The 25,698-nt window shown below is 37.2% G+C and overlaps 1 protein-coding gene across 1 annotated transcript in view; it reads right to left on the bottom strand.

The window, feature by feature from the left end:
* Positions 1-25,698, bottom strand: part of skic3 (SKI3 subunit of superkiller complex) — a 27,707-nt gene extending 2,009 nt beyond the window's left edge. The window contains exons 1-40 of the mRNA XM_051894495.1: positions 25,626-25,698; positions 25,319-25,411; positions 25,049-25,192; positions 24,813-24,904; positions 23,329-23,404; positions 23,025-23,168; positions 22,784-22,882; positions 22,582-22,690; positions 19,233-19,373; positions 18,837-18,938; positions 18,603-18,727; positions 18,044-18,130; positions 17,810-17,913; positions 17,582-17,708; positions 17,295-17,474; positions 17,010-17,134; positions 16,184-16,434; positions 15,969-16,071; positions 15,635-15,817; positions 11,662-11,806; positions 11,493-11,571; positions 11,336-11,397; positions 11,193-11,249; positions 11,029-11,097; positions 10,870-10,944; positions 10,341-10,482; positions 9,764-9,857; positions 8,603-8,680; positions 8,393-8,517; positions 8,119-8,242; positions 7,798-8,022; positions 7,150-7,222; positions 6,980-7,033; positions 6,794-6,905; positions 5,644-5,772; positions 4,809-4,933; positions 2,309-2,473; positions 1,692-1,844; positions 426-556; positions 34-163 (exon numbers count right to left, since the gene is read on the bottom strand). Of these exons, the coding sequence (XP_051750455.1) occupies positions 34-163; positions 426-556; positions 1,692-1,844; positions 2,309-2,473; positions 4,809-4,933; positions 5,644-5,772; positions 6,794-6,905; positions 6,980-7,033; positions 7,150-7,222; positions 7,798-8,022; positions 8,119-8,242; positions 8,393-8,517; positions 8,603-8,680; positions 9,764-9,857; positions 10,341-10,482; positions 10,870-10,944; positions 11,029-11,097; positions 11,193-11,249; positions 11,336-11,397; positions 11,493-11,571; positions 11,662-11,806; positions 15,635-15,817; positions 15,969-16,071; positions 16,184-16,434; positions 17,010-17,134; positions 17,295-17,474; positions 17,582-17,708; positions 17,810-17,913; positions 18,044-18,130; positions 18,603-18,727; positions 18,837-18,938; positions 19,233-19,373; positions 22,582-22,690; positions 22,784-22,882; positions 23,025-23,168; positions 23,329-23,404; positions 24,813-24,904; positions 25,049-25,192; positions 25,319-25,408 (4,629 nt within the window). The 5' untranslated portion in view covers positions 25,409-25,411; positions 25,626-25,698. The remainder of the gene's footprint in view (positions 1-33; positions 164-425; positions 557-1,691; positions 1,845-2,308; positions 2,474-4,808; positions 4,934-5,643; positions 5,773-6,793; positions 6,906-6,979; positions 7,034-7,149; positions 7,223-7,797; positions 8,023-8,118; positions 8,243-8,392; positions 8,518-8,602; positions 8,681-9,763; positions 9,858-10,340; positions 10,483-10,869; positions 10,945-11,028; positions 11,098-11,192; positions 11,250-11,335; positions 11,398-11,492; positions 11,572-11,661; positions 11,807-15,634; positions 15,818-15,968; positions 16,072-16,183; positions 16,435-17,009; positions 17,135-17,294; positions 17,475-17,581; positions 17,709-17,809; positions 17,914-18,043; positions 18,131-18,602; positions 18,728-18,836; positions 18,939-19,232; positions 19,374-22,581; positions 22,691-22,783; positions 22,883-23,024; positions 23,169-23,328; positions 23,405-24,812; positions 24,905-25,048; positions 25,193-25,318; positions 25,412-25,625) is intronic.

Genomic DNA, 25,698 nt, shown 5'->3' with positions numbered 1-25,698 from the left:
TTTCAAGTAGAGCGAGTGGATGAAACTGCTCACATCAATCAGCTCCAGGTCATCTTTGGCGTGCAGGTGGCGCAGGAGGTACCAACGTGCCACTGATGCTATTGTTTCAGAGCTGCCTGAGGCTGAAGCATAAACAATCCTCTCCAACAGGCGACGGGTCTCCCTGCAGAAGAACAATCCGTGATCAATCTAAACCTGACCCAATTTAAACTCAGATATCATGAATAAAGGTGATATATTTCATATTTAAATAGACTAAATAAGAATGCAATGCCAAGATGAGGCAAACAATGAAATACGAAAGTGTGGCACAGAACAGGTCAGACTGATCTGTTAATAAATGTGATGTGAACACAAAAACTTAAAATTGCTATATGCAAAAATATTGGCACAAATAGTACAGTGTGCTCTGTGCAAAGCCCTACCTGGCGCCCATTTTTATGGAGAACTGCAGTAAGGCTTGGAAGAGCAGAGCTACTGGTGAGATGCCCATTTTTAAGACTTCAGTGCTGGCCTCCAACACCAGATCCTTCCACTCAGAGACACAAACACCAGCCTGTAGTCAGAAGTACAATTAGATATCTTTACGTACTGTAGTATTTACTTGCATTGTAAAATGTTTTGGTCAATAAACAGACTGTGGAATAGAACTGGTAATTAAAAACAAGGATTTTAGATGCATTTTAGCTGGCAGAGCTCAGACTAATATATGACCGGAGTTGGGATACGCTTTAGGCTGACACACTTTAATTAAAAGTAATGAAAGGCTAGCCACAAAGTGTCTAATTCAATTTAACAGGCAAAGCTGCAGTCAGCTAAAATGAAGGCAATAAGCTGACAGTTAGAGATGGAGGGGAAGGGGATAGACAAAAAGCAACTGAGAAAGGGAAGGAGAGGAAGCAGAGGGAAAGAGGAAAATGTGCAAGAAAGATGCCCGAAGGTGCTGCAAGAGGCTTAGCCCAAAATAATAATGTCCGTTTACATTAGTGGTCACACAGCAGCTATTTTAAAATGTTACAAGGAAAACAGCAGGAACATATTGTATGTATCCAAATGTATTAAAAATATAATAAATCATTCTATATAAATTATTTTTAAAAAATTATGAGATAAATACTTTTACTCAGAAAGAGTAAATTGATCAAAAGTGTTAAACTAACAAAAGCTTTCTATTTGAAATAAATGCTGTTCTTTTGAACTTTCTATATATCAAAGAATACTGAAAAAAGTATCATGGTTTCCACAAAAATATTTTTGCTATTTTCAACATTGATAATAATAAGTAATGTTTCTTGAGCGGCAAATCAGCATATCAGAATGATTTCTGAAGCATCAGGTGTCACTGAAGACTGGAGTAATGACTGCTTAAAAGTCAGCTGTCATAACTTTAGAAAACTGTTATTTTAAATTGCAGTAATATTTCACAATATTAGATCAAATTGTTGCTGCTGTTGTTTCTATATATATATTATATATATATATAAAATTTATTTTTTTATTTCATTAGAAAAAAATACAAATTATATTAATGTAATGTATATTATTTTTTATTTTATTTAAATTTTCAAAAGTTTACTTCCATGTTAATAGGAAAAGGTCAGTCATTTGGTCTCACTTTATATTATAAAAGGTGTCTGAGAAAACTGTGTATTTCCTGCAACATCCCTGTACAAGATTAATCTGATACTCACCAAACATGGCATAAGTGCCAGCAGGGCTAGTCGGAGCAGGCTGCTCATCTTCCCGTTGTGATCTCCCAGCTGAGATGCCAGCTGAAGACTCTGTCTATAAGCCACAGAGGCCTGAGCCAGCAGACCCTGAGAGCGGTAAACTTCTGCCAACCACTGAGAGACAGATCAAATTAACAACGCTCTAGTTGCCACATGGGTAACCTTGTTAAACCTCCTTTCTATGTACAGTACACAAACATTTGTCAGTTTCATTGAAATCTCCTGCATGATTTGAAGTGTGTGAAAAAGCTTATAACATTCAGTTCTGACCTCAGGGCAACAAAATGGCAATATCTACAAGGAAAGACGTACAAGATGGTACTCAACCAGAATGCGTTTTTTGTCGCAGTGGGTACCGCCGCGGTTTGCGACAGTACCGTCATGTGACAAGTGTCACATGTCAGTGGGTTGTATTTAACGCTGCGGCCTCATGGCTGCATTACACGTGGCGGTAATAGGCATTTTGGTTGAGTACCTACTGTGTGTCTACAGTACATACAGCAAGATTCATATTGTCTTCTACTCTGAAAATCAACCTGACACCAAGCTCTCCTCAGCGAGATAGTAAGTGTACGTACATGCCAGGCGGACACAGATGTGAGGTTGGCCATGACAGCAGCACTGAGCTGATCCAGCACAGCAGGAGGAACAGAGTTACCAGCCTCAGACTGCAGGAGGCGCTCACACTGAACCTGCCTCAACATCAGGAACACCACAGGATGCTCTGGAGATACACTCAGAACCTGAGATAAGAAGGAGGAGGTATACAAACGGTTAAAGGTGCGCCAAGTAATTCCATGTTTAAGATTTACTAGCTCTTTACCTTCCTAACCGGTATAACAGCATTAGATTCTTTGCTCGGCACAAGCTTTAATGCACTCACAGTCAGCATCTGAAATCACATACTTCTCTACTGTATAGTAGGCAGTATGTGAGTAAAGAGTAGTATGTCCAAATTCACAGTATTCATTAAACAGTAGGCAAAAAGTTTCCGGATTACCTACTACTTCTGGTGAGATTCTGGAGTGAGCATCTGATGGACACTTTACTATCCCATGAGGGCAAATGAGAGGAGTTGTGAATGGCAGTGAAGCAACACAATTGTAGGTCACGTGACAGTAACAACATGACAAGTGTAGTATGTCCGAATTACATTCATAATTACACACATTTATATGATATAGAACACAGCCATAGTCTCATGCTGTCCCATACTGTCTAGGAAGTTCTACATTTGTTTACTTTTTCATGACTGTTAAAAAAAGTATGTTTTATATAGTATGACTATGGGTAGTATGAATGAAATTTGGGCGTACTACATCTGCAATGTTGTCACTGTCACTTGACCTACCAGCATCAGTTGCGTTCCTTCATGAGATAGTAAAGTGTTTAGATGTGCACTTCAGAATCTGGGTACTTTTTGCCTACTGTTTAATGTGTATATTATGACATTTTAAACACATTTGTCTATACTTTGTCCAAAACTTTAAGCACAAAAAATTACTTTTAAAATACTTTTTTTAAGGTGTCCGTGTTACAGTGTAATCATACATTTAAGTACTGAGTAATAATAATTAACTACATGTACTTACTATAGAGTTAGGATTAGGGTGTGGTTAAGGTTAGTTGCATGTAATTATGTACAATTTATAGTAATTACTATAGTAACTACATGTAATGTGTAACGAACACTGTAAAAGTGTTACCAACTTATTCAATGATGTATATTTAGGTGTCATGATCAGAATAACTGATCTAAAAGTTAGTCAAATTTCTGCAATAATTTTACAATAATGTTCTTAAAATTTCTAGCATAACAACACTGTAAAAATCTATTTATACATGGATCGAATGCTTAAAAATCACTTTCAATAGTGTAACCTAATGCAGTCACACATTTAATAATATTATGAAATTAAAATAGGTTAATCAGTGATTCTGAACAAACACTGCACATACTGAATGTCTCCTTTGTCTGACATACCCATTTTAGGTCTTACAGTACGAGTCCACGGACACAGAGTAAGCGAAGCAGAGCGTGAGTTTTTGAGAGCCAAGCTACACACTAGGTAGGAAATTTCAGATTTAAGAAAGCATTGAGAGCCACCGAAAGCATCTAATTGTTGAGAAATGCTCAATATTATGCAAATGTCAGCAGCCAGTCGCTGTGGGGTGCATGTAGTGAGTGATATCTGTCATGAGCATTTCAAAATCTGCCTATTTTTCTGGATTAGTGCATAAATTGTTTACACATTAATATTTAATTTAGATTTTAAATGACGTTTCATTGTCACTAAACTGGTTAAATTAACAAAAGTGTATTAAAATAACACCATATCTGTACTTTGGGCATGCAAAAATAAATCTTGCATCTTTCTGACTGTAATTGTGTGTATGGATATGAAGATTATATTGGCTGAGTGTGAAAAACAACTAGATTATGCTGCTGGCTGAACCTCAGTCGAGATCAAAATCTTTCATTTTCAATTGCTGTCCCAAAATTATGGAACAAACCTCCTCTTCAAATTCGCCAGTCTTTTAAGTCATGCTTTTTTTCTTCCCTTTCTATGTCTTTTTTGATGCTAGTTATCAATATTGTGAAGAACTTTGGTCAACTTAGTTGTTTTAAATATGCTATATAAATAAATCTAAATTGAGAGAGTTGGGTTGAAATTATACACAGTACAGCAGGGGGTTGTGCTCCTGGAGGGTCACTGTTGTGTAGAGCTCAGCTCCAACCCCAACTAAACACACCTGAACCAGCTAATCAAGGTCTTCAGGATCCCTAGAAACATCCAGGCAGATGTTTTGGAGCAACTCTACAGAATGTTGGTCCTTCAGGGGCAGGATTGGACACCCCTGCACTATAGACACACCCAAAGCGGAACAGCTCGTGTTTTGAGCATATGAGAGCCATAGATGGATACTAGACAGATGGTGCCGTGAAACGGGTGCAATGTTCTGCTCTGAAGCCCTTGAATCTGTCTGTGTCTGCACCTGTGCCCGAGAGCTGAGGAGAGACGAATCAATAGGGGACAGCGTGACACAGAAACAGAGAGTGTGCATGTGTGTGCGTACCTGGGAGCAAAGAGTTTCTGCCTGGTCATATCGGCCACTCTGTTTGAGTCCAGTCACGGCCTGCTGCAGCACCCAGCCCTCCAGAGCCTGAGCCAAGAGCCCGTCCTCTCCCTGCAGGCCCTTCACTGAGAAAAGACACACAAAGCAAGCAGTCTTATAGCCATGTTCCTATCAGCATGTACACAACCAGTCAAAAGTTTGGAATCATTGCAATGATTCAGTGCTCAATTATTACTGGTGCTCTATTATTAATAATGGTTCCTATTATTATCAATGTTGAAAACAGCTTTTGCTGCTATTTTTGTGGAAACTGTGATATTTTTTTTCAGAATTCTTTGATGAATAGACAGTTCAAAAGAACATTTATTTGAAATAGAAATCTTTTGTTACATTACAAATGTCTCTACTGTCATGTTTGATCAATTTAATGTGTCTTTGCTAAATACAAGTATTAATTTCTTACCTTTTTTATTACTTACCCCAAACTTTTGAAAGGTAAAGTATTACAGTTTCCACAAAAATATTAAGCAACTCAACTGTTTTCAACATTGATAATAAGAAGAAATGTTTCTTGAGCAGCAAATCAGCATATTAGAATGATGAAAATTCAGCTTTGCCATCACAGGAATAAATTCTATTTTAAAATATACTCAAATAGAAAACAGTTCTTTTAAATTGTAATGATATTTCACAATATTACTGTTTTCCTGTATTTCTGAATAAATAAATACAGCCTTTGTGAGCATTAGACTTCTTTCAAAAACACAAAAATTGTAATTATTCCAAATTTTCTATTATTATTTAGCATATACGCATAATATAGAAAGTTTCAGACCTTTTTCAGACACCAGGGTCATGTGAGCCTTCTCAAGATCTTCTCTGCGAGGGGCGGAGCCTGTGAGTAAGCATGCAGTGTTCTCTGTGTGACAGGCGGCCATTAGCCCCGCCCACCCAGCAGGATCATCTGTGTTTGTCATACAGAAAGATAGAGGACACATCAATCCAACACTGAATCACTGTCATCCTACCTATGCTGCAGAGAAATAGTTCATCTGGCTGATATATTGATGTCTCAGAGTCTCCTGTCCTCTCAAACTTTTAACATAGACCAGGCTCTCTCTGAATACACTCTCTGCATTACACTTGGCACTTACTCCTGCTGACACATTTAATGCAAGGTTCTCAGTATCCAAATGGAACATTTTCATCATTTTAGGGTTAGAGAAGAGTGTGTTCTGTCCAAAACTACATTAACAATGTTCTTAAACGAGAAGCCAAAGCTCATTACAACAGTTTGACAAACTCTATTTTGCTCTCGCTGTAATGCATATTTCAGGCTTCCTACACTCCAGATACCTTTTTTTTTTTTTTTATATATATATTTCATTGTTTATTATAAATTATATATCTGTGCACATCAATATTTTTTTAAATTCAAGTGCCCTTGTAATCTTTAAAGGCACAATATGTAAGATTTTTGGATTAAAATATCCAAAAACCACTAGAGTGTTATATATTTTGTTGACTTGTGTACTTACATTATCTCAAATGTTTCCAAGAATATTTAAATCCAGAGAAATAAGCAAATTTAACCAGGACAGACCGTGTCCGTGTGTCGCCTATCAATGACATCATACCCGCAGTTTTACAATGCCTAATATCAATCTAGCTTATTGCAGTGTGCAACAAGAGTCTCATAGTAGCCGCCAAGTGAATGCAAAGTAGCTCTATAACAACTTTCAACACACAAATGTATCTAATATGATAAAACAGCGCTGTGTTACCCCACATACACTTGACCGGAAAAAGTGGAAGCGGAGACTGCGGCATAATAAAAGTTCAGCTGCTCTTGAGACACATGTCGCGCTCATCTCTCATTAGCAATCACTTTTTATGTTGCTTGCAGTCTTAATGCTACACAATTAGGCTAACACAACATTAGTAATACTATCTGAAAGAAAACTTAAGACTGGAACTCAGTTTACCTGGGCACAGCAGCACAGCTCTCTGGATTGTTTTCAGAGCATTGCATCTTCTGTCCTCACCAGAGTGGCGGCCTGAGGCCAACTGATTCACTCCACTGTACAGCAACGCCCTCTACAGATGGAAAGAGTTGAACTCTTTAATGGACAGATCTTGGCATATTATTGCATCTGCAAATGTCAACTTACCTTTCCAAATGTCAAGCTGGCATGACATGCCACACTGCCGGCCACAGCGCCTCCCTAATGAAAATATGAAAACTACATGAACACCAATATTTTACGGTCAATACTTTTATAACAGGAGAATTATTCCTTTAAGCATGTTAGTTCTCCTAAAATATTGTTAGAATACTCACACTGGCTTTGTTGGGGCAGTACTGTGGCACCAATCTGGAGAGAAGAGCCCAGAGAGATGGATTCCCTGGGTTCCTACAGAATAGAAGTTGTCAAAAACAGATTTTTTTTTTTTTTTTTTTTTAATTATAAAATGGCTGACAAAAGAAAGAAGAATTCTTATAATACTGGTGTGTTCTGGTACCTCATTTGACATTTGGGTTAATTAACCAAATGCAATGACTGACACCTAAGGTTAATTAGATTAAAGGGTCTTCCCTTTAATGGCATTTGAGTGTTTTCATGTCTTTGTACTATGCAGATTAAAGGGGGACATTAAAAGGTCACTTGCTATTGGACAAATAAAGAAGTGCATTCGATTTAATCAAAGCCCTCAATTCCCCACTCAACAAGACATAATGGGGCCGGACAAATATTCAATAATAGATGTGTCCGGGCTTCAGCTGAATAGCAACAACTAAAGTTAATCTATTTCGATCTAAGTCTGGCTCCAGGTGGACTTTCCTGCTACAGTTAACCATCTTATAAACATAACATAACAATAATTTTTTGATAAAAAAAAATACAAAACAAAAAACAAGATTATCATGGAAACAAAATTTTATGTTGTATCTAATTAGGAGACACTATCTCAAAATATTATACAGTACCTGTGTATAGCCCTAGAAGCCTCTCTATGTACACCGCTAAAGTTGCCCTTCAGGGCCAGCAGGGTGCAAGTGAGCAGACAGTACTCCTCCACAGCGCCTCCTACAGGTTCCCCCAGTTTCAGCAGCTCGGCGAGTGTAGCACTTGCCAGGGTCACATCCCCGTGAGCCAAACCCAGAGCACAGAGACACTGCAGGCTCTCTGGGATGGGCTCTTTAAGCATGGAGCTACACACACAAACATAAACAAGAGGAGATAGCTTTTGCTTTTGACTGCTGAAGCAGAGAATGTGTTTCTCTGAGACAGTTGAGTAGTTGGCTCACCACTTGAAGAGAAGTGTTTTGGCATGATCCATGCTGCCCAGCCTGTGCTGTATCAGGGCCAGTGCAGTGAGTATACAGGCCTTTTCCTTCTCACTAGAGGCAACTGCAAGGGCTTTCTCATAGGCTGGAAATGAGTGCACAAACACAAGTGTACATGCACGCCCTCAGTAACACAAGCAATCACAATCTTGAGTAGTTTCAGAAGGTATTGTAGGGACTGTTTCAATTCAAGATGTTACCAGTGACCAAAAGAAAAACAGCAATGACAGCTCACCCTGAATGCTCTCTGGCAGGCGACCGATTTTGAAACAGGCGAGCGCCAGCCCAATGAGATCATGCAGCTCCTCTAGTGATGTGGAAGAATAAATACGCACTGCTTCTTCCCACTGTCCATCATCACTGACAGAGACATTATAAAATAAACATTATTTCATACTGATAACTCTGATGACATTATTATAGATGACGGCATAGTGATTTTTACCTGAGGGCACGTCCGTAACCCCTCAGAGCAAAGCTGAGCTTGTCTGTGTGAGGGGACGCCTGAAGCAACTCGACAGCTCTGTGGAGAATGGAAAATATCCAAGAATGATTTAATACCAATATGGCCTAAATCAGTGTCAGAAACTTTAGGCAGCATATTTTAGGCATTTTTTTTTTAAATAATATTTTTTTATTTTTAAAACACATAGCCAGTTTTATGTCAATTATTTAAATAAATGTATTCAAATAACTTAATTAAAATTAAAATATATATATATATATATATTTGGGATGTGTAAGACGAAGAAGTCTCTTATGCTCACCAAGGCTGCATTTATTTAATTACAAATACAAAAAAACAGGAATATTGTGAAATATTATTACAATTAAAATAACTGTTTTTTATTTGAATATATCTTAAAATGTAATTTATTCCTGTGAAGACAAAGCTGAATTTTCAGTATCATTACTCCAGTCTTCAGTGTCACATGATCCTTTAGAAATCATTCTAATATACTGATTTGCTGCTCAAGAAACATTTATGATTATTATCAATGTTGAATACAGTTGTGTACAATATTTTTTCAGGGTTCTTTGATTAATAGTTCAAAAGAACAGCATTTATTTGAAATAGAATGCTTTTGTAACATTATAAGTAAGAAGTTAGTCATTTTTTTCTTTTTTTTTTTTTTTTTAGAAAGAAATTAAAGAAAGTAATACTTTTATTCAGCAAGGATGCGTTGAATTGATCAAAAGTGACATTTATGATGTTGCAAAAAATTATATTTCAAATAAATGCTGTTCTTTTATATAATATAAATATATGACTATATATAATATAAATTTATATATAAAAATATATGAATAAATTAATGAATTAACATGAATAAATATATTAAAACTAAATATGTTAACATAAAATTAAATGAACATCTGCTCATAATGAATGCAATAATGCAACTGGGACTGGAATATAACAAAAAATATTGTAAATAATGTAAAAAAATATATAATGTTACAAAAAAATAACATTGATGTTACATTAAAATTAACTTTTGTTAATTCACATTTCAGATTAACTAAAATTGTGTCAGGCAGACTTAATGTCCAACTGGCCTGGACAGAATTCCAAAAATGTAAAAAATAGCTAGATGTGGCAAACCTGCGATATGCCTCAGTGGCCTGTTTCCTCAGCTGCAGGTGTGTGTTCAGGTACCCGAGCATGATGAAGGCGTCAGGGTCGGTTTGAATTCTCTCTGGTGTGAAAAAAAGACAATACACTGAGCTTCATTACCTCTCTCCATCTTTAAATAATGTGTCACTGTCACATGGATCATTTCCTAAATATTTAGGGAGAAACACATTTTTAAAAGTGTCTAGCCATTCCACCTGCATTGCTGGTGAAATCATTCAATACATCAGGGGTCTTAAACTGTTTTCAGGCTAAAGGGCTTTTGTTAAACAAAGAGATGGAGCAGCGACCTGTTCCAGGGACCTGCACATGCATACAGTGCCATATTAATGCATTTACATTTACTTTATGATGGTTACAGATTATAAATTACTTTTTAGTTTTACTTAAAACATTTTAACGTGAGAGAGACAAACAATCTCTGTTTTAGCTTTGGTACTGTGTTTTCTTTTGGCAAAAAGTTGGTTTGAGATCAGACAACAAATGACAGACCTTAAAATAACCTTGCAATATCTTAATACAGTATGGTATGTTTGTGTTCTCATACCAGTGTACTTGCTCAGAGCCACCTGGGCAGCAGAGACGGCGTTCATCTGGACTATGTTGTAGAGGTAGAGCTCTGAGTCTCTGTTGCTCCTGTCCAGCAGCGTGGAGCAAACCCAGTATGCGTAACCCTTCACTCCCTCAGTCTAACATCAAACAAACATGTTACAGCAAGAAGAACATACAGTAATAGTCTGAACCTAAAGAATAAACTATATACTACATTTCAAAAGTTTGGGGTCAGTGCATTTTTTTTTAAAGAAATGTATACTTCTATTCAGCAAGTAAAGACATTTATACTGTTTCCACAGTATCAAACATTGATAATAAGAAATGTTTCTTATATTAGAATGATTTCTGAAGGATCATGTAACACTGAAGACTAGAGTAATGATGCTGAAAAAGAAAAAAAAGGTATTTTAAATTGTAAAAACACTTTCACAATATTACCTTATTTCAAAAACATTAAAAAATCCTAATGATTTTCCCAAACTTTTGAATGGTAGTGTGAGTTTAGAAATAACTAGACATACATGAGTGCTCAGTTCTGTGGTGTGTCTGAAAAGGTCCATGGTGTCATAACTGCCAACGGTCTCAGCAATGAGGGCCTGTATGATGAGAAGGAAGTTAGATGTGTTGTGTGTAGTAGTGCGGACTAAAGATATGAACTCTAGGTCTAATCTGAAATTTACCTGTCCGATCCAGCAGTTCACATAGAGGGGCTCTAGAGACTGAGCAATCTTGAAAGCTTCATGAGAGAGCTAAAACAAATAATGTAGAAATCAGCATGGCTCTCTATTACAAGTAAAGTCAATCTAATAACATAAAAAAAAAAAAAAAAAAAAAATCACATTACCTCTATGTTTCCCTTCTTCAGATACAAAGCACCAAGGTTAGTCCATGCAGCCACATTCTAAAAAATAACCAAAACATACATTACTTGCATCAACACAAATGTTTAAAAATAAGGAACCAGTTTATTTTTCTTGCATTACTTACATTTGACTCCGCTTTTACTGATTTGATGAAACTGTGTTGGGCAAGTGCAAATTTTTCTATTCCTAACATATAAAAGCAGAATATAATATTAACACTAGAAACACAAAACAGTTATGGAATACAGACTAATGAAATTATGCACATCGCCTTTATCTACCCTTTGCCATGGCGACGACCCCAAGGGCATTCCAGTATGTGTGATTAGCACTGTCCAGCATGATCGCCTTCTTCACACACTGCCAAAAGAGATCCAAACCAAAGCAGCATGTTAAAACAAATCTTCATCTAAGCATTATGAACAACTGATCTCAGGTCAGGTCACGTACCTGCAGGGCTTTCTCCAGCAGAGGCTGGGGATCGTCCTCAGGATACAGGCAGCTGAGCAGTCTGGATTGGTGGTAGTAGTTCAGGCCGAGGTCACACCACAGACTGGGGGCCTCCGGCATCAGTTTCAAAGCATGACCAATGCACCTGATAAAATACAGATTCATTACAGAATAATAATAATTTATTTGTGTATTATTTGTATTAATTTGTTGTCTTGTTTGTTTATCCATCCATCATAATTTTCTACTAATCTATCTATCTATCTATCTATCTATCTATCTATCATAATTTTCTACTAATCTATCTATCTACACTATATTGCCAAAAGTACTGGGACACCCCTCAAAATCACTGAATTCAGGTGTTCCAATCACTTCCATGGCCACAGGTGTATAAAATCAAGCACCTAGGCATGCAGACTGCTTCTACAAACATTTGTGAAAGAATGGGTCGCTCTCAGGAGCTCAGTGAGTTCAAGTGTGGTACCGTGATAGGTTGCCACCTGTGCAATAAGTCCATTCATGAAATTTCCTCACTACTAAATATTCCACGGTCAACTGTTAGTGGTATCTTAACATAGTGGAAGCAATTGGAAACAACAGCAACTCAGGCCACGTAAAATCACAGAGCGGGGTCAGCGCATGCTGAGGCGCACAGTGCGCAGAAGTCACCAACTTTCTGCAGAGTCAATAGCTACAGACCTCCAAACTTTGTGTGGCCTTCAGATTAGCTCAAGAACAGTGCGTAGAGAGCTTCATGGAATGGGTTTCCATGGCCGAGCAGCTGCATCCAAGCCTTACATCACCAAGTGTAATGCAAAGCATCGGATGCAGTGGTGTAAAGCACGCCACCACTTTGTCAACATTTTGGACAATTTCATGCTCCCAACTTTGTGGGTACAGTTTGGGGATAGCCCCTTCCTGTTCCAACATGACTGCGCACCAGTGCACAAAGCAAGGTCCATAAAGACATGGATGAGCGAGTTTGGTGTGGAGGAACTTGACTGGCCTGCACAGAGTCTTGACCTCAACCCTTTGGGATGAATTAGAGCGGAGACTGTGAGCCAGGTCTTCTCGCCAACATCACTGCCTGACCTCACAAATGCGCTTCTAGAAGAATGGTCAAAAATTCCCATAAACACACTCCTAAACCTTGTGGAAAGCCTTCCTAGAAGAGTTGAGGCTGTAATAGCTGCAAAGGGTGGGCCAACTCCATATTAAACCCTACGGATTAAGAATGGGATGTCATTAAAGTTCATGTGCACGTAAAGGCAGGCATCCCAAAACTTTTGGCAATATAGTCTGTCTGTCCGTCTATCTATCTATCATAATTTTCTACTAATCTGTCTGTCTGTCTATCTGTAAGTAAGTAAAGTTTATTTATATAGCACCTTTCACAGACAAGGAGGGGTCACAAAGTGCTTTACAATAAAAAAATAACATCAAACAAATAAAATAAATATGAATTAATATACTCTACAAATACCATCAATATAGATTTAATAACAAGCAAACCATATTGTTAATTAAAAGCTTGTCCAAAAAGTTTCTTTAGAGGTTTTTTAAAAGACTCCACAGAACCCATAGTTCTCAGCGTTAAAGGAAGAGAGTTCTAGAGCCTTGGAGCTACTACACAGAAAGCACGATCACCTCTTGTCTTAAGACGTGATCTAGGAACAGCTAAAAGGTCTTGGCATGAAGACCTCAAAGACTGACCAGAGGTGTGTGCATGCAAAAGATCCCATATATAAGAGGGTGCTTGACCATGCAAGGCCCTGTAAGTAATAACTAAAATTTTTAAATGCACTCTAGAATTAAGAGGAAGCCAATGAAGAGCCTTAAGCACCGGAGTAATGTGCGACCTCCTGCTGGACCTGGTCAAAAGCCTAGCAGCTGCATTTTGTACAATTTGTAATCGATCCATGGAAGATTTGTTCAAACACGTGTACAAAGCATTTCAATAGTCCAACTGTGAAGAAATAAAAGCATGAACAAGCATCTCCATTTCTTTTATTGAAACCATAGGGAAAAACAGGAACGAACTACAGACTTAACATGACTGTTAAAATACATTGATCTGTTAAAAATGACACCCAAATTTCTTATGTCACCGCACTCAGAGGATGATAGACCACCAATGACCTGTCTAATCTTAGGGGTAATGTTGTCTGGGGCAATAATCAACACCTTAGTTTTATCTGTATTAAGTTGCAGAAAATTGTCTGCCATCCATTTGTTAATGGAGACTAAACATTCCTGCAAAAGAGACTAGTGTCTAGACTAGTCTATCAGGACTAAAAGAATTAATAATAAATAATTGAATGTCATCAGCATAAAAATGATAAGAAATTATTTTGAAACTGCTAAAAATCTTGCCAAGAGGAAGCATATACAGATTAAAAAGCATGGGGCCGTGCACAGAACCTTGTGGCACACCACAGGACAAAGAAACAGAATTTGACATGAAAGAACCTATGGATACGGAAAAACTCCTGTCGGAAAGATAAGAAGAAAACCAGTCCAGAGCTGACCCAGAGATGCCCACCAGAGAGTTCAGTCTACCAATCAGAGTGCAGTGATTAACAGTGTTAAATGCTGCGCTGAGATCTAACAAGACCAGCACAGAACATTCACCTCCATCAGCAGACATCAAAATATAATTTGAAACCCTAAGGAGGGCAGTTTCAGTTGAATGGTTTTTACGAAAGCCAGACTGAAATTTATCACAGACATTATGAGCCTTCAAAACATTATTTAACTGCACTGCCACAACTTCTTCTAAAATTTTAGAGATAAAAGGCAGTTTAGAAATAGGCCTATAGTTGTTAAATGATGTTACATCAAGATTGCTCTTTTTCAAAAGAGGCTGAACAACAGCATGTTTAAAACACCTAGGAACCTGGCTCTGTCTAAGATATAGGTTTATAATTAAAACCAAACACAGGCCAATAGATGCAATGGATTTCATTAACAGAGATGTAGGCAAAATATCCACAGGGCTTTGGGAAGGCTTCATCGTACCACTAACTTAGTAATGTCATTCAGGGAAATAGGACAAAATGAGTCAAAAATTGAAAGTCTTTGTTCTGTATATATAATGGGGTTTGCTGATGGTGCAATGCCTACCCTGACAGCCATAACCTTGTCCACAAAATGAGACAAAATGATTGCAGTCATCGTTAGAAAACACAGGGACAAGAGATGTAGCAGGGGAAACAATGTTGTTAATAGTCTCAAACAAAGTTTTAGGATTCCTTAAAATTATCAACCAACCTTATTCATCTGTAGTTCAAATGAAGAGTACAGCGCTCATCGACTGACAAATAAGATGCTTTTTAAAAACCACAGCAAGTCTATCTATCTATCTGTCTTTTCAATGGGGAGACCCCCAGTCTTCTTTTCACCATTTGGTTAGATTTATGTAGACCACCCCAAAATATGGTTTATACATTAATATAATTTAAACATTCAACAACATATAAGTAACTGAAATAAGGCTGCATTTATTTGATCGAAAATACAGTAAAAACAGTAATATTATGAAATGTTATTAAAATTTTAAATAAATGTTAATATATTTTAAAACGTAATGTATTCTGTGATACATTTTTTCAGGATCCTTTGATAAATAGAAAGTTCAAAAGAACAGTATTTATTTGAAATTGAAATCTTTCGTAACATTATAAATTTATTTACTGTCACTTTTGTCTAATTTAATGCATCCTTGTAGAAAAAATTACTGTATTTACTGTAAAAAAAAATCTTACTGACCCCAAAATTTAGAAAGCTAGTGTATGTGTGTATAGTACTGTAATTTGTGTGAATAATAAAAAAGTTGTTAATTTAGTAAATTAATACATAGCCAGGATGTTGTTGAACATTTATTTTCTAAAGATGAGCCCCTAAAGACACGTAATGATAGACTCTGATACAGCAAGTGTGATGTATTATCATGTAATTGTGTCTCTCTTACCTTTCTCCTACAGTGAGGAGCTGTCTCTGGTTCAGTGTATGGCTCTGATCGGGTGGATCCATTCCACATAGAGCTCCAGGTACCAGCACTTTGACTCGGTTTGTGGACACAGCTCTGCAGGTAGTGCAGGCATCACCAAGTAACTTCCACAGACATGACAGGTCTGGTCTTTGCTTTACAGCACTGAGAACAATGAAACATAGAGAGAGATTACGTCAAGACCAACTCAATGAGACCCATCAAACTCACCTGACATGGTTAGACACAACTTTAAAGAATGAGGTACAAAAATTCTCTTTACTCAGCAGACCCCCGTGTTCATGATACACTTTACCTGAAGAGGTAATGGATGGCATTCTGTATTAAATCTACAGCTCTTCCATCAAGATAGTCATCCAGTGCACTTTTAGCCAAGGCTAACAAGCATTCACCCAGACCTGAGAATCAAAACACAGTAAAGATGCTTTATAAAGCACTACAGATTTGAATACTGGATAAAATAGTTATTAACCTGAGAGATTGAAACATTAATGCAGAAATCACACAAACCTTTCAATGCTGGCACATATTCCTCCTGCTCTAAGATCTGTCTGTACTCTGAGGCAGCTTCTTTAAACCGGCCCAGGATCTGTTTGATGGCGGCTGTCTGATAGAGGCTGTAGATGGAGGTGGGCTGAAGCAGATGAGCTTTATCAAAGGCTTTCAGAGCAGCTGTGAAACTCCTGCGGTTTAGGTAAGCCTCACCTAAACATTCCCAGCACACCCAGTCCTGAGGATCAGCCCTCAACGCCGCCTGCAGACTGAAACCACAGCAGAATCATGAGCGACTTTTCAAATGTTTGGTGTAAAATAAAATAAAATAAAATAAAATAAAATATCAATGCATATGGAGCAGCCATTTATCTTAAAAAAATTTTTTTTGTCTGATGAACAGCCATATGACTAGATTTTGGTGAGAACATGCAAAAAACAATATGTGGTGTGCCAATTTTTTTTTTTTTTGTTATCTTTTTTTTTTTTTTGTAGTTGAGCATCCTCAATGAGCTTTTTGCCTGCTGGATGTGCGCAGTTTTTGGGTGCATCTCAATCAGCTCCCTAGTTCTGTAGTCAGGGTACTGATCGCATAAGCCAACTCAATAAATATAATGACACTCAATAGAACATTTGAAAAGACAAACCATTTTTATTATATGCCAGCATAAACACACATTGCTAGACAGGTAGTTAACACACCTAGTTAACATTTAGAATTTAGCAACTTTCATGTTGCTAAATTAAATAAGATCTTTAAAATATCTGCTGATTACACCATCCAGGGCCAGTTAAACAAATCCTATTACCACTTATGCCTTATAGTTGAAATCGATTAACTTACTCTGCAATGGCCTGTTGGTGCTGTCCAATCTTGAGGTGGTAGAGACCTCTCCTCATCCAGGCCCATTTAGCAGAGCCAGGAGTGGCTCTCTCTGTCACAGACTGCAGAACAGTCAGAGCTGAGTCCTAAACAGATAGAACACATCACAAAGTTAATACACCCCAGTCTTCTACAGCCTGTACAGCAAGAAAAGTTCTTTGCAACATTATGAAATTAGATTTTGGTGAGAAAAACTAAGTAGTAGAGGATACCCTCAATTAATTAACTAGACTTGTTTACACTCACCATGTCTCCCTGCTCCATGCTGAGGTCTACAGTAGCCGCTCCAGCCTCTGCATCAGAGGAATCCAGCTCAAATGCTCTCTTATAGCAGCCTCTGGCTCTGCCCTGATCCTTTGCCACCTCTCTGTAGTAATGACCCAGGAAACGAAACACTGAACCAAGATACGGGTCCAGTTTAGCAGCCTTGAAACAACAGAAAACTAATCATTATTTATTTTTATATTTCAGACAAAAGACTGGAGTCTATATAAAAAGATAAAGTGAGCAAGTTCTGATATTGGTGGCCTCACCTTGAGCAAATGTGTATGGGCTTTGCTACGGTCCTTTCGTATTTCCTCTCCCATGTTCCAGTACAGGTGCCCCAGCAAGAAATATAACTCCCCATCATCTGGGCTTCTGGATAAAGCCTCCAGAAAGCTGTGAGACAGAGAAAGAAGACAAGAGGATCAGTGTTTGGTGTTTACAGCTATGTTGGTTTGTGATATTGCATGTGTGTGTGTGTAGGAGGGATTTCACACCTCTCTTCAGCTTGTTTGAGCTGTTCTTTAGCAACATGCGTCAGCCCCTTCAGAGTGAGACCCTCCACAGATCCTGGGTGAGAGCTAAGCAGCTCAGCTGAAACCTGTAAGAATCATGTCATTCAAACATGATTTGGTCTACTTAGCATGATAGATATTAAGATATTAGATGGTAAAAAAGCTTTAAAGATTAAAATTCAGGAATTATGTTCCTGTTGAAAGAAAACAATTTACATGAAATGCTTCCTCAGTTTGGCCTTTTTGCAAGTGAGCTCTTCCCTTCAACGCTAAAAGCACTGGGTCATTTTTGGCATCTGAAATCTAAAAGGAGACATTATCCACATTATATCAATCAAATAAATTATAAAATAAATATTAAAATACCTTAAAATCAAATATATACTACAATTCAAGTTTTTTTTTAAAGAAATTAATACTTTTATTCAGCTGTTTATGTTTTCTATTTCAAATATATGCTGTTCTTTTTGAATGTTTTCAACACTGATAATAAGAAATGCTTGACACTGAAGACTGGAGTAATGGCTGCTTAAAATTCAACTTTGCCCTCACATGAATAAATTACATTTTAAAATACATTAAAATAGAAAACAGCCATTTTAAATTGTGATAACATTCACAATATTACTGTTTTTTTACTGTATTCTGATCAAATAAATATGGTGAGCATAGGAGACTTCTTTTAAAATCGTTCCGACCCCAAATTTTTGAACAGTAGTGTTTGTTTCTGTTGTAAGGCTGCAGCACTGTGTCAGTATTTGGTTTAAAACTTTACCTGTGCAAGTGTCTGCAGAGCTTCATCAGCATCCTGGTCTCTTCCTGTCCTCACCAGAGCATCTAGTCTCAACCTCTGCAGCTTTTGAGTCCAAACATCAGAGTTCCCCACACTCGACTTCAGCCCTGAACACACAAGAGAGAACAGCCCTTTTCACTCTGTTAGTTCACTCAAGTTGACTAAATAGTTGTCATTTTAGCTGTGTTTCATATGTGCAGTTATTTTTATGATAACCTTGGCTGGAAGATGTGGCACTGTCAGAGTATTTGTGCATTTTTAGTTGAGCCAGAGCAAGATTATACCACCCAATGATGGACGAGCGCATCCGCTTCAGTCCTGCAGGAAAAACACAACAAAAGATTTAAAAATCCTGTTCGCTAAGAATTTAATTAATGTTGTATAGCTGAACATGAACATAAATCAAGAAGTTCTTAAAGTACACTATTAATGATTGAAATGTATTTGAAGGATTTGATATACATTTCTTACATTATACCTATATGTGACATCTGATCTGAATTAAACATTCTTATCAAGAACACGGAGAGACTTTGATAACTTTAGTGCTCCATTCATATTGGATTGAAAACCCAAACATCAGTGAATTCTGTATGATATTTATGAACTCACCCAGACCAATACTTTTGATGGCGTCCTCATATTTTTTATCCTGACAAGCTTTAATACCAAGACCAAAGTGAGCGTGTGAGTTGTTAGGATCCAGTTCTGAGAGACGGTTGAAACAACGGACAGCTTCTTCACTGCAGTCACCTACCAGAATCATCAGAGACAAGAACATTTATCTGAAAGTGGTGTTAATTTGAAATAGACACAAGTTTTATGTTTCTCCAAACAGAGACAGGATTATTTTTGTACTTACAGTGGGTACGGAAAGTATTCAGACCCCCTTAAATTTTTCACTCTTTGTTATATTGCAGCCATTTGCTAAAATCATTTGAGTTCATTTTTTTTTCCTCATTTATGTACACACAGCACCCCATATTGACAGAAAAACACAGAATTGTTGACATTTTTGCAGATTTATTAAAAAAGAAAAACTGAAATATCACATGGTCCTAAGTATTCAGACCCTTTGCTCAGTATTTAGTAGAAGCACCCTTTTGATCTAATACAGCCATGAGTCTTTTTGGGAAAGATGCAACAATTTTTTCACACCTGGATTTGGGGATCCTCTGCCATTCCTCCTTGCAGATCCTCTCCAGTTCTGTCAGGTTGGATGGTAAACGTTGGTGGACAGCCATTTTTAGGTCTCTCCAGAGATGCTCAATTGGGTTTAAGTCAGGGTTCTGGCTGGGCCATTCAAGAACAGTCACGGAGTTGTTGTGAAGCCACTCCTTCGTTATTTTAGCTGTGTGCTTAGGGTCATTGTCTTGGTGGAAGGTAAACCTTCGGCCCAGTCTGAGGTCCTGAGCACTCTGGAGAAGGTTTTCGTCCAGGATATCCCTGTACTTGGCCGCATTCATCTTTCCCTCGATTGCAACCAGTCGTCCTGTCCCTGCAGCTGAAAAACACCCCCACAGCATGATGCTGCCACCACCATGCTTCACTGTTGGGACTGTATTTGACAGGTGATGAGCAGTGCCTGGTTTTCTCCACACATACCGCTTAGAATTAAGGCCAAAAAGTTCTATCTTGGTCTCATCAGACCAGAGAATCTTATTTCTCACCATCTTGGAGTCCTTCAGGTGTTTTTTCATGTGTCTTGCACTGAGGAGAGGCTTCCGTCGGGCCACTCTGCCATAAAGCCCCGACTGGTGGAGGGCTGCAGTGATGGTTGACTTTCTACAACTTTCTCCCATCTCCCAACTGCATCTCTGGAGCTCAGCCACAGTGATCTTTGGGTTCTTCTTTACCTCTCTCACCAAGGCTCTTCTCCCCCGATAGCTCAGTTTGGCCGGACGGCCAGCTCTAGGAAGGGTTCTGGTTGTCCCAAACGTCTTCCATTTAAGGATTATGGAGGCCACTGTGCTCTTAGGAACCTTAAGTGCAGCAGAAATTTTTTTGTAACCTTGGCCAGATCTGTGCCTTGCCACAATTCTGTCTCTGAGCTCTTCAGGCAGTTCCTTTGACCTCATGATTCTCATTTGCTCTGACATGCACTGTGAGCTGTAAGGTCTTATATAGACAGGTGTGTGGCTTTCATAATCAAGTCCAATCAGTATAATCAAACACAGCTGGACTCAAATGAAGGTGTAGAACCATCTCAAGGATGATCAGAAGAAATGGACAGCACCTGAGTTAAATATATGAGTGTCACAGCAAAGGGTCTGAATACTTAGGACCATGTGATATTTCAGTTTTTCTTTTTTAATAAATCTGCAAAAATGTCAACAATTCTGTGTTTTTCTGTCAATATGGGGTGCTGTGTGTACATTAATGAGGAAAAAAAATGAACTTAAATGATTTTAGCAAATGGCTGCAATATAACAAAGAGTGAAAAATTTAAGGGGGTCTGAATACTTTCCGTACCCACTGTAAGTGTTCAAATGTTTGGGGTAGGTATGAATTTTAATGTTTTTGAAATAAGTCTCTTAAGCTTACCATTTATTTAATCAAAAATACAGTATAAACAGTAATATTGTGAAATATTATTGCTAATATTTTCTATTTTAAAATATTTTAAATGTAATTTATTCCTGTGATGGCAAAGCTGAATTTTTCAGCAGTCATAGAGCGCTGGAATGATGATGTATTTTTGTAGGCTAACCCAGAAGTTCCCTCAGTCAACTCGGTTTCCCTCAACAAAAACACATCAGGATTTTTCCATTGGCGTTTGGATTATTGTGCAAAATTAGCTCTGTGAGCAGACAAATGTTTGATTCTTTTTATGAACATGTTTATTATGAAAACTTGTTTATCACTATAGTCTTTACAAATGAACACATCTTTTACGAGTTTTAAAGCCAAATTCATTCGCCAGAATGCGAAAAATGCTAAATGTAGGCTATAAATGAACTGAAACCCATGACTTTAACATCACCATCAATAAGCTTCCGACTTACAGTCTATATTTAAAACATTTTCCTTGAAAAATTAAGTTTGAATAGTTTGCAAGAGCACAAGAATAAACATAGTGAGTCTGTGAAAGCGGACTAATGAGTAGATGAGTTTTCAGTGTGATGACGTTTAATGTTCCTGAAAACCTCTGTAGTCCCATTTAGCAACTTGTTAGCAACCGCTAAAGCATTAAAAAATCATAAGGGGGTATTACTAATGTATTTTATGTAATAGAATAAAACGTGAAAATATTTTTAGCTTGTGTTAAACACAGACATTATTTCAGGCATTTAATTAAAAAAACAAAAAAACAAACAAACACTGACTTATGAACGATGGAACCAGAAGTGCTAAATGCTAACTAATTTCTGGGTTTTGGCCTACAAAAAAACCCCACATCCCTGCAGCAGTCTATTCTTTCTTTCTTTTTTTTTCCTTTTTTTTTTTTTAACGCCATGCCAGCTTCTATGGCTATATTCATGGTGAGAGAGAGGTTTAGTTTAAAAAAAATAAAAATAAATAAGATGTTTAAGATTAATTTTCCCTAAAAACCTTAAAACTAAATTCAGATTTACTTGGTTAAAAACCTCTTCAAAAGAATCAACAGAATAAAACTATTTTTTTTAAAGGGTAGAAGTGTTACAGTCCAGTAAAATATGTTTAATTGACAAGATGGACAGCAGCAGTCTATTACTCCAGACTTTAGTATTCACTGTCACATGATCCTTCAGAAATCAGTCAAATATAATATGCTGATTTGGTGCTCAGGAAACATTTGTTTAAACCCCAAAACCCAAACTTTTGTGTAGATTAAGAAATTGCAAATTAGATATCAACAATTATATACAGATGTAGGAATAGGAGTAAAAACAATGGCCATCCAGCATCTGATATACATATATAATTTTTTTATTGCACTGATTTCATTTGTCTAGGACTCCTGCAGGGGTAATAAACTGACCTGATTTGATGTAGTGCTCACTGAGGGCCTCTAGAGGGTAGGAGTGTGTTGGATAGCGGGACAGTGTGGCATCACAAACCTCTTTTAGCTTGGCCACCTCATGAGGAAGCTATAGGAAACAGAATACGAAACATTTGCTTTGGTTCAGTCATAATTATTATTGTATATATTATTATAACTGTGGCATATACAGCTTGCCAACCTTAGAAAGACATTTAATGTAATCCTGTGAGAGGCTCCTGTGGGCTTCACTGGGCACATCTACTGTCATTTGCAAAGCTCTTTCAAATGCTGATATCAGCTGTTGAGGAAAGAATCACACACTGTAAGCTTTGTAAAAAATATATGTGTTGACATTAACCTGGGGACAGGTACAAAAAAAGAACACTTCAAAAGTCTCAAAAAGCAGCATTTAAGAACTAAAACACATGAATCGGACTGACGTGCTGCTGAGTCTCATTGTCCTGATCCTCAACAGTGTCCTGCAGGAGTCTGGTCATCTCCTTCCACAGCTCCAGCAGCTCTGAATCCTCCACCCCTTCCTCTCCCTCCTTCATCTGGATTAACCTCAGCCACACTCTGGCCACCTGTAAGTGAAGTAGCAAACATATGCAGATACAAACCTGATGGTGATTTTAGAAATAATGTGTAGATTTGTGAAGGTAACAGACCAGTGTTGAATCTTAAAAAGCTCTTAAATCTTCTGTTGTTACATCAAGTCCTTCTAATCATATTTAAAGATCATACCTGTAAATAGTTCTTCTCCGACTGATAGACTTCCACCAACTTCTTGCTCACTTCGAAACATTTTGCTTTGTCTGAGCTGCAAATGCAGAAAAACAGACACAGATCAAGCAAACTGTTCAAACTGTATCATGTAGCATGGTACTCCTTTTTAATTGAGGCACATTACAAAACTACATTTTATTTGGGTTAAAGGATTTATCACTTGATCTGAAACAAGATGCCCTGAAGTGGATTTTTATGGGTGGCACTTCCGTTTGAGGAACTTCCATTCAAAAAGGCTGAAACGAATCATTTCAAATCATAAGGTTGCCCTACAAATAAAGCTTATCCGTCAGTTTGACTGAATGAGCTGTCAATTTTCCTTAATGTTTTATTTTCAGACATCATGAGAATAACGTAACGCTTGGTATTTTAATGTGACATGCTATAACAAGAATGTCTCTTTTCAGTCGTTACATTCTTTTCCTCATGATTATTTTCTCTCTATTTTCTCCTCATGACTTTTTCCCTTTGCTGTAATAGTATAGTATAAAAAGGTATGAAAGGTAGTATGAAAAAAGACAACATATACTGCACATTTGTGGTCTATTCTCCCAATTTAATTTACGATATATCCCATTAATAATTCACTGGAATGCACAAAGAATCTCTTGTTTTTCTCCTCAAATCCTCAAGTCTCTTTCCAGGTTTGTTTTCACAGGTAAATACAATTTATTATCTGTCAAAATAACGGAAAACACTTTGAAATAGTATCATGCATGCTGAAGTTAATGAACATTTTTGATTAACGCAACGTATGTTACATAAATCAGATATACTGAATATTACTACAGTGATATTTAACCCATCCGTTCGCTCTTTTGGAGTTATTCATGGTCTGTTGGAAGTACCTCGTGTTGATGCTTTTACACTTTTAAATGTCCTTTTAATGTTCGATGGTTGAAGTGTGAGTAGAATAATGCTTAAAGAAAAATGTATTATTGCGTACATTGAGCGAGCCTTTCACTGATTGTTTACAGCTTAATGGAAATTACACCCATAATTCGCACAAAGTGTCATGGGGCGTAGGAATAAGGTGGATAGACATTTCCGATCTTCAATTTCAACTTTTATTCTGCTGCCCTGAAACAGATGTGCTCCTGTCACTTCTCATATTCATGATAGCCAATAAATGTTTTATGGACATTTCAACTCATGTGTTCATTAAAATGATTGGCATGATTATAATAACCAAAGTGCAAATAATTTCACTGATTTTAATATTTTTTATACATTTATTGTGAAGTCACATTTAAAAAGGTTCCAAAACATTAGAAACTCTGGTAAATTTACCCTTTCGACCCTCTTAAAATGCAAAAAGGTAAAAAAAAGGAAAAAAAATGTCTTTCTACATGTTTAAAGCTATTATAATCTATCCTTTAAAATATAATTTTATTTTTTTCTGTTTAAAATCATTCTAGGAGAAAGAATACCACTCTACTTACGTTTCATACAGTGTAATAAGTCTCTGGTAAATCTTTGGCAGTTCAGCTTTGAAATCTGCTTGGTCACTTTTTTCGTACAGATTTGCTAAGCCCTGTAAAAGAAATCCACATCTATTAAATCTTCATTGTTGGGTCAGCAGTGCACAATATCATTAAAGAGCAAATTAACAAACTGTGTCCATAGATAAACACTACATTTTTGGAACATTCTTTAAAGTTCATAAACTACAACCCACCTGCCATGCCAGCAGTTGCTCTGGCTCCAGTTCAGAGGCCTTTCTGTAGGCGATCTGTGCCTGATCCGGCTGCTGCAGCTCTGTGGCTGCCACTCCAATGAACACCCAGGCATTATAGTTATTCTTCTCAAGCTTGAGAACAGCCTGGAGTGCAGAAATATGGTTTAACTTGAGAGTGAAATGCCTACCCATGCAAATACAGTCAATCAAGAGAAAAGTATGAGATGGAAGTTATTTACTGTATGCTGACAAGTGGAAGCAAACACTTACCTTACAATGTTTCAAAGCTTCTTTAAACTCTTTATTTTTAATGGCTTCTCTTGCATTTTTCAGCTCAGCTTTCACTTCTTTACTGGACATATTCTTAAATAATTTGACAGAGATAAATGTTAATGAAATATTAGCAGTAGTAAAGGATGTTTACAGTTATGTATATTATACTGCCTGATAACTTGCTGACATTTAGACATGCTTATTTATTAAAGCGTGCAAAAATAACTAAACTATCATATTAATACACTTATTTTCAAGGGCAATTTTTGTATTTCTAGAATGATATTGTAAGAAATGCACGTACGTCAGAACTTGGTTAGTTTCCATTCAGCAAACAGTAAACGGCGCATGCGTGTCGTGATGCTTAACGCGACGTC

Source organism: Ctenopharyngodon idella, chromosome 5, assembly GCF_019924925.1.
Source record: "Ctenopharyngodon idella isolate HZGC_01 chromosome 5, HZGC01, whole genome shotgun sequence".
Classification (NCBI taxonomy): domain Eukaryota; kingdom Metazoa; phylum Chordata; class Actinopteri; order Cypriniformes; family Xenocyprididae; genus Ctenopharyngodon; species Ctenopharyngodon idella.
Note: the sequence above shows the minus strand (reverse complement) of the source record. Positions and strands in the feature narration are given on the sequence as shown.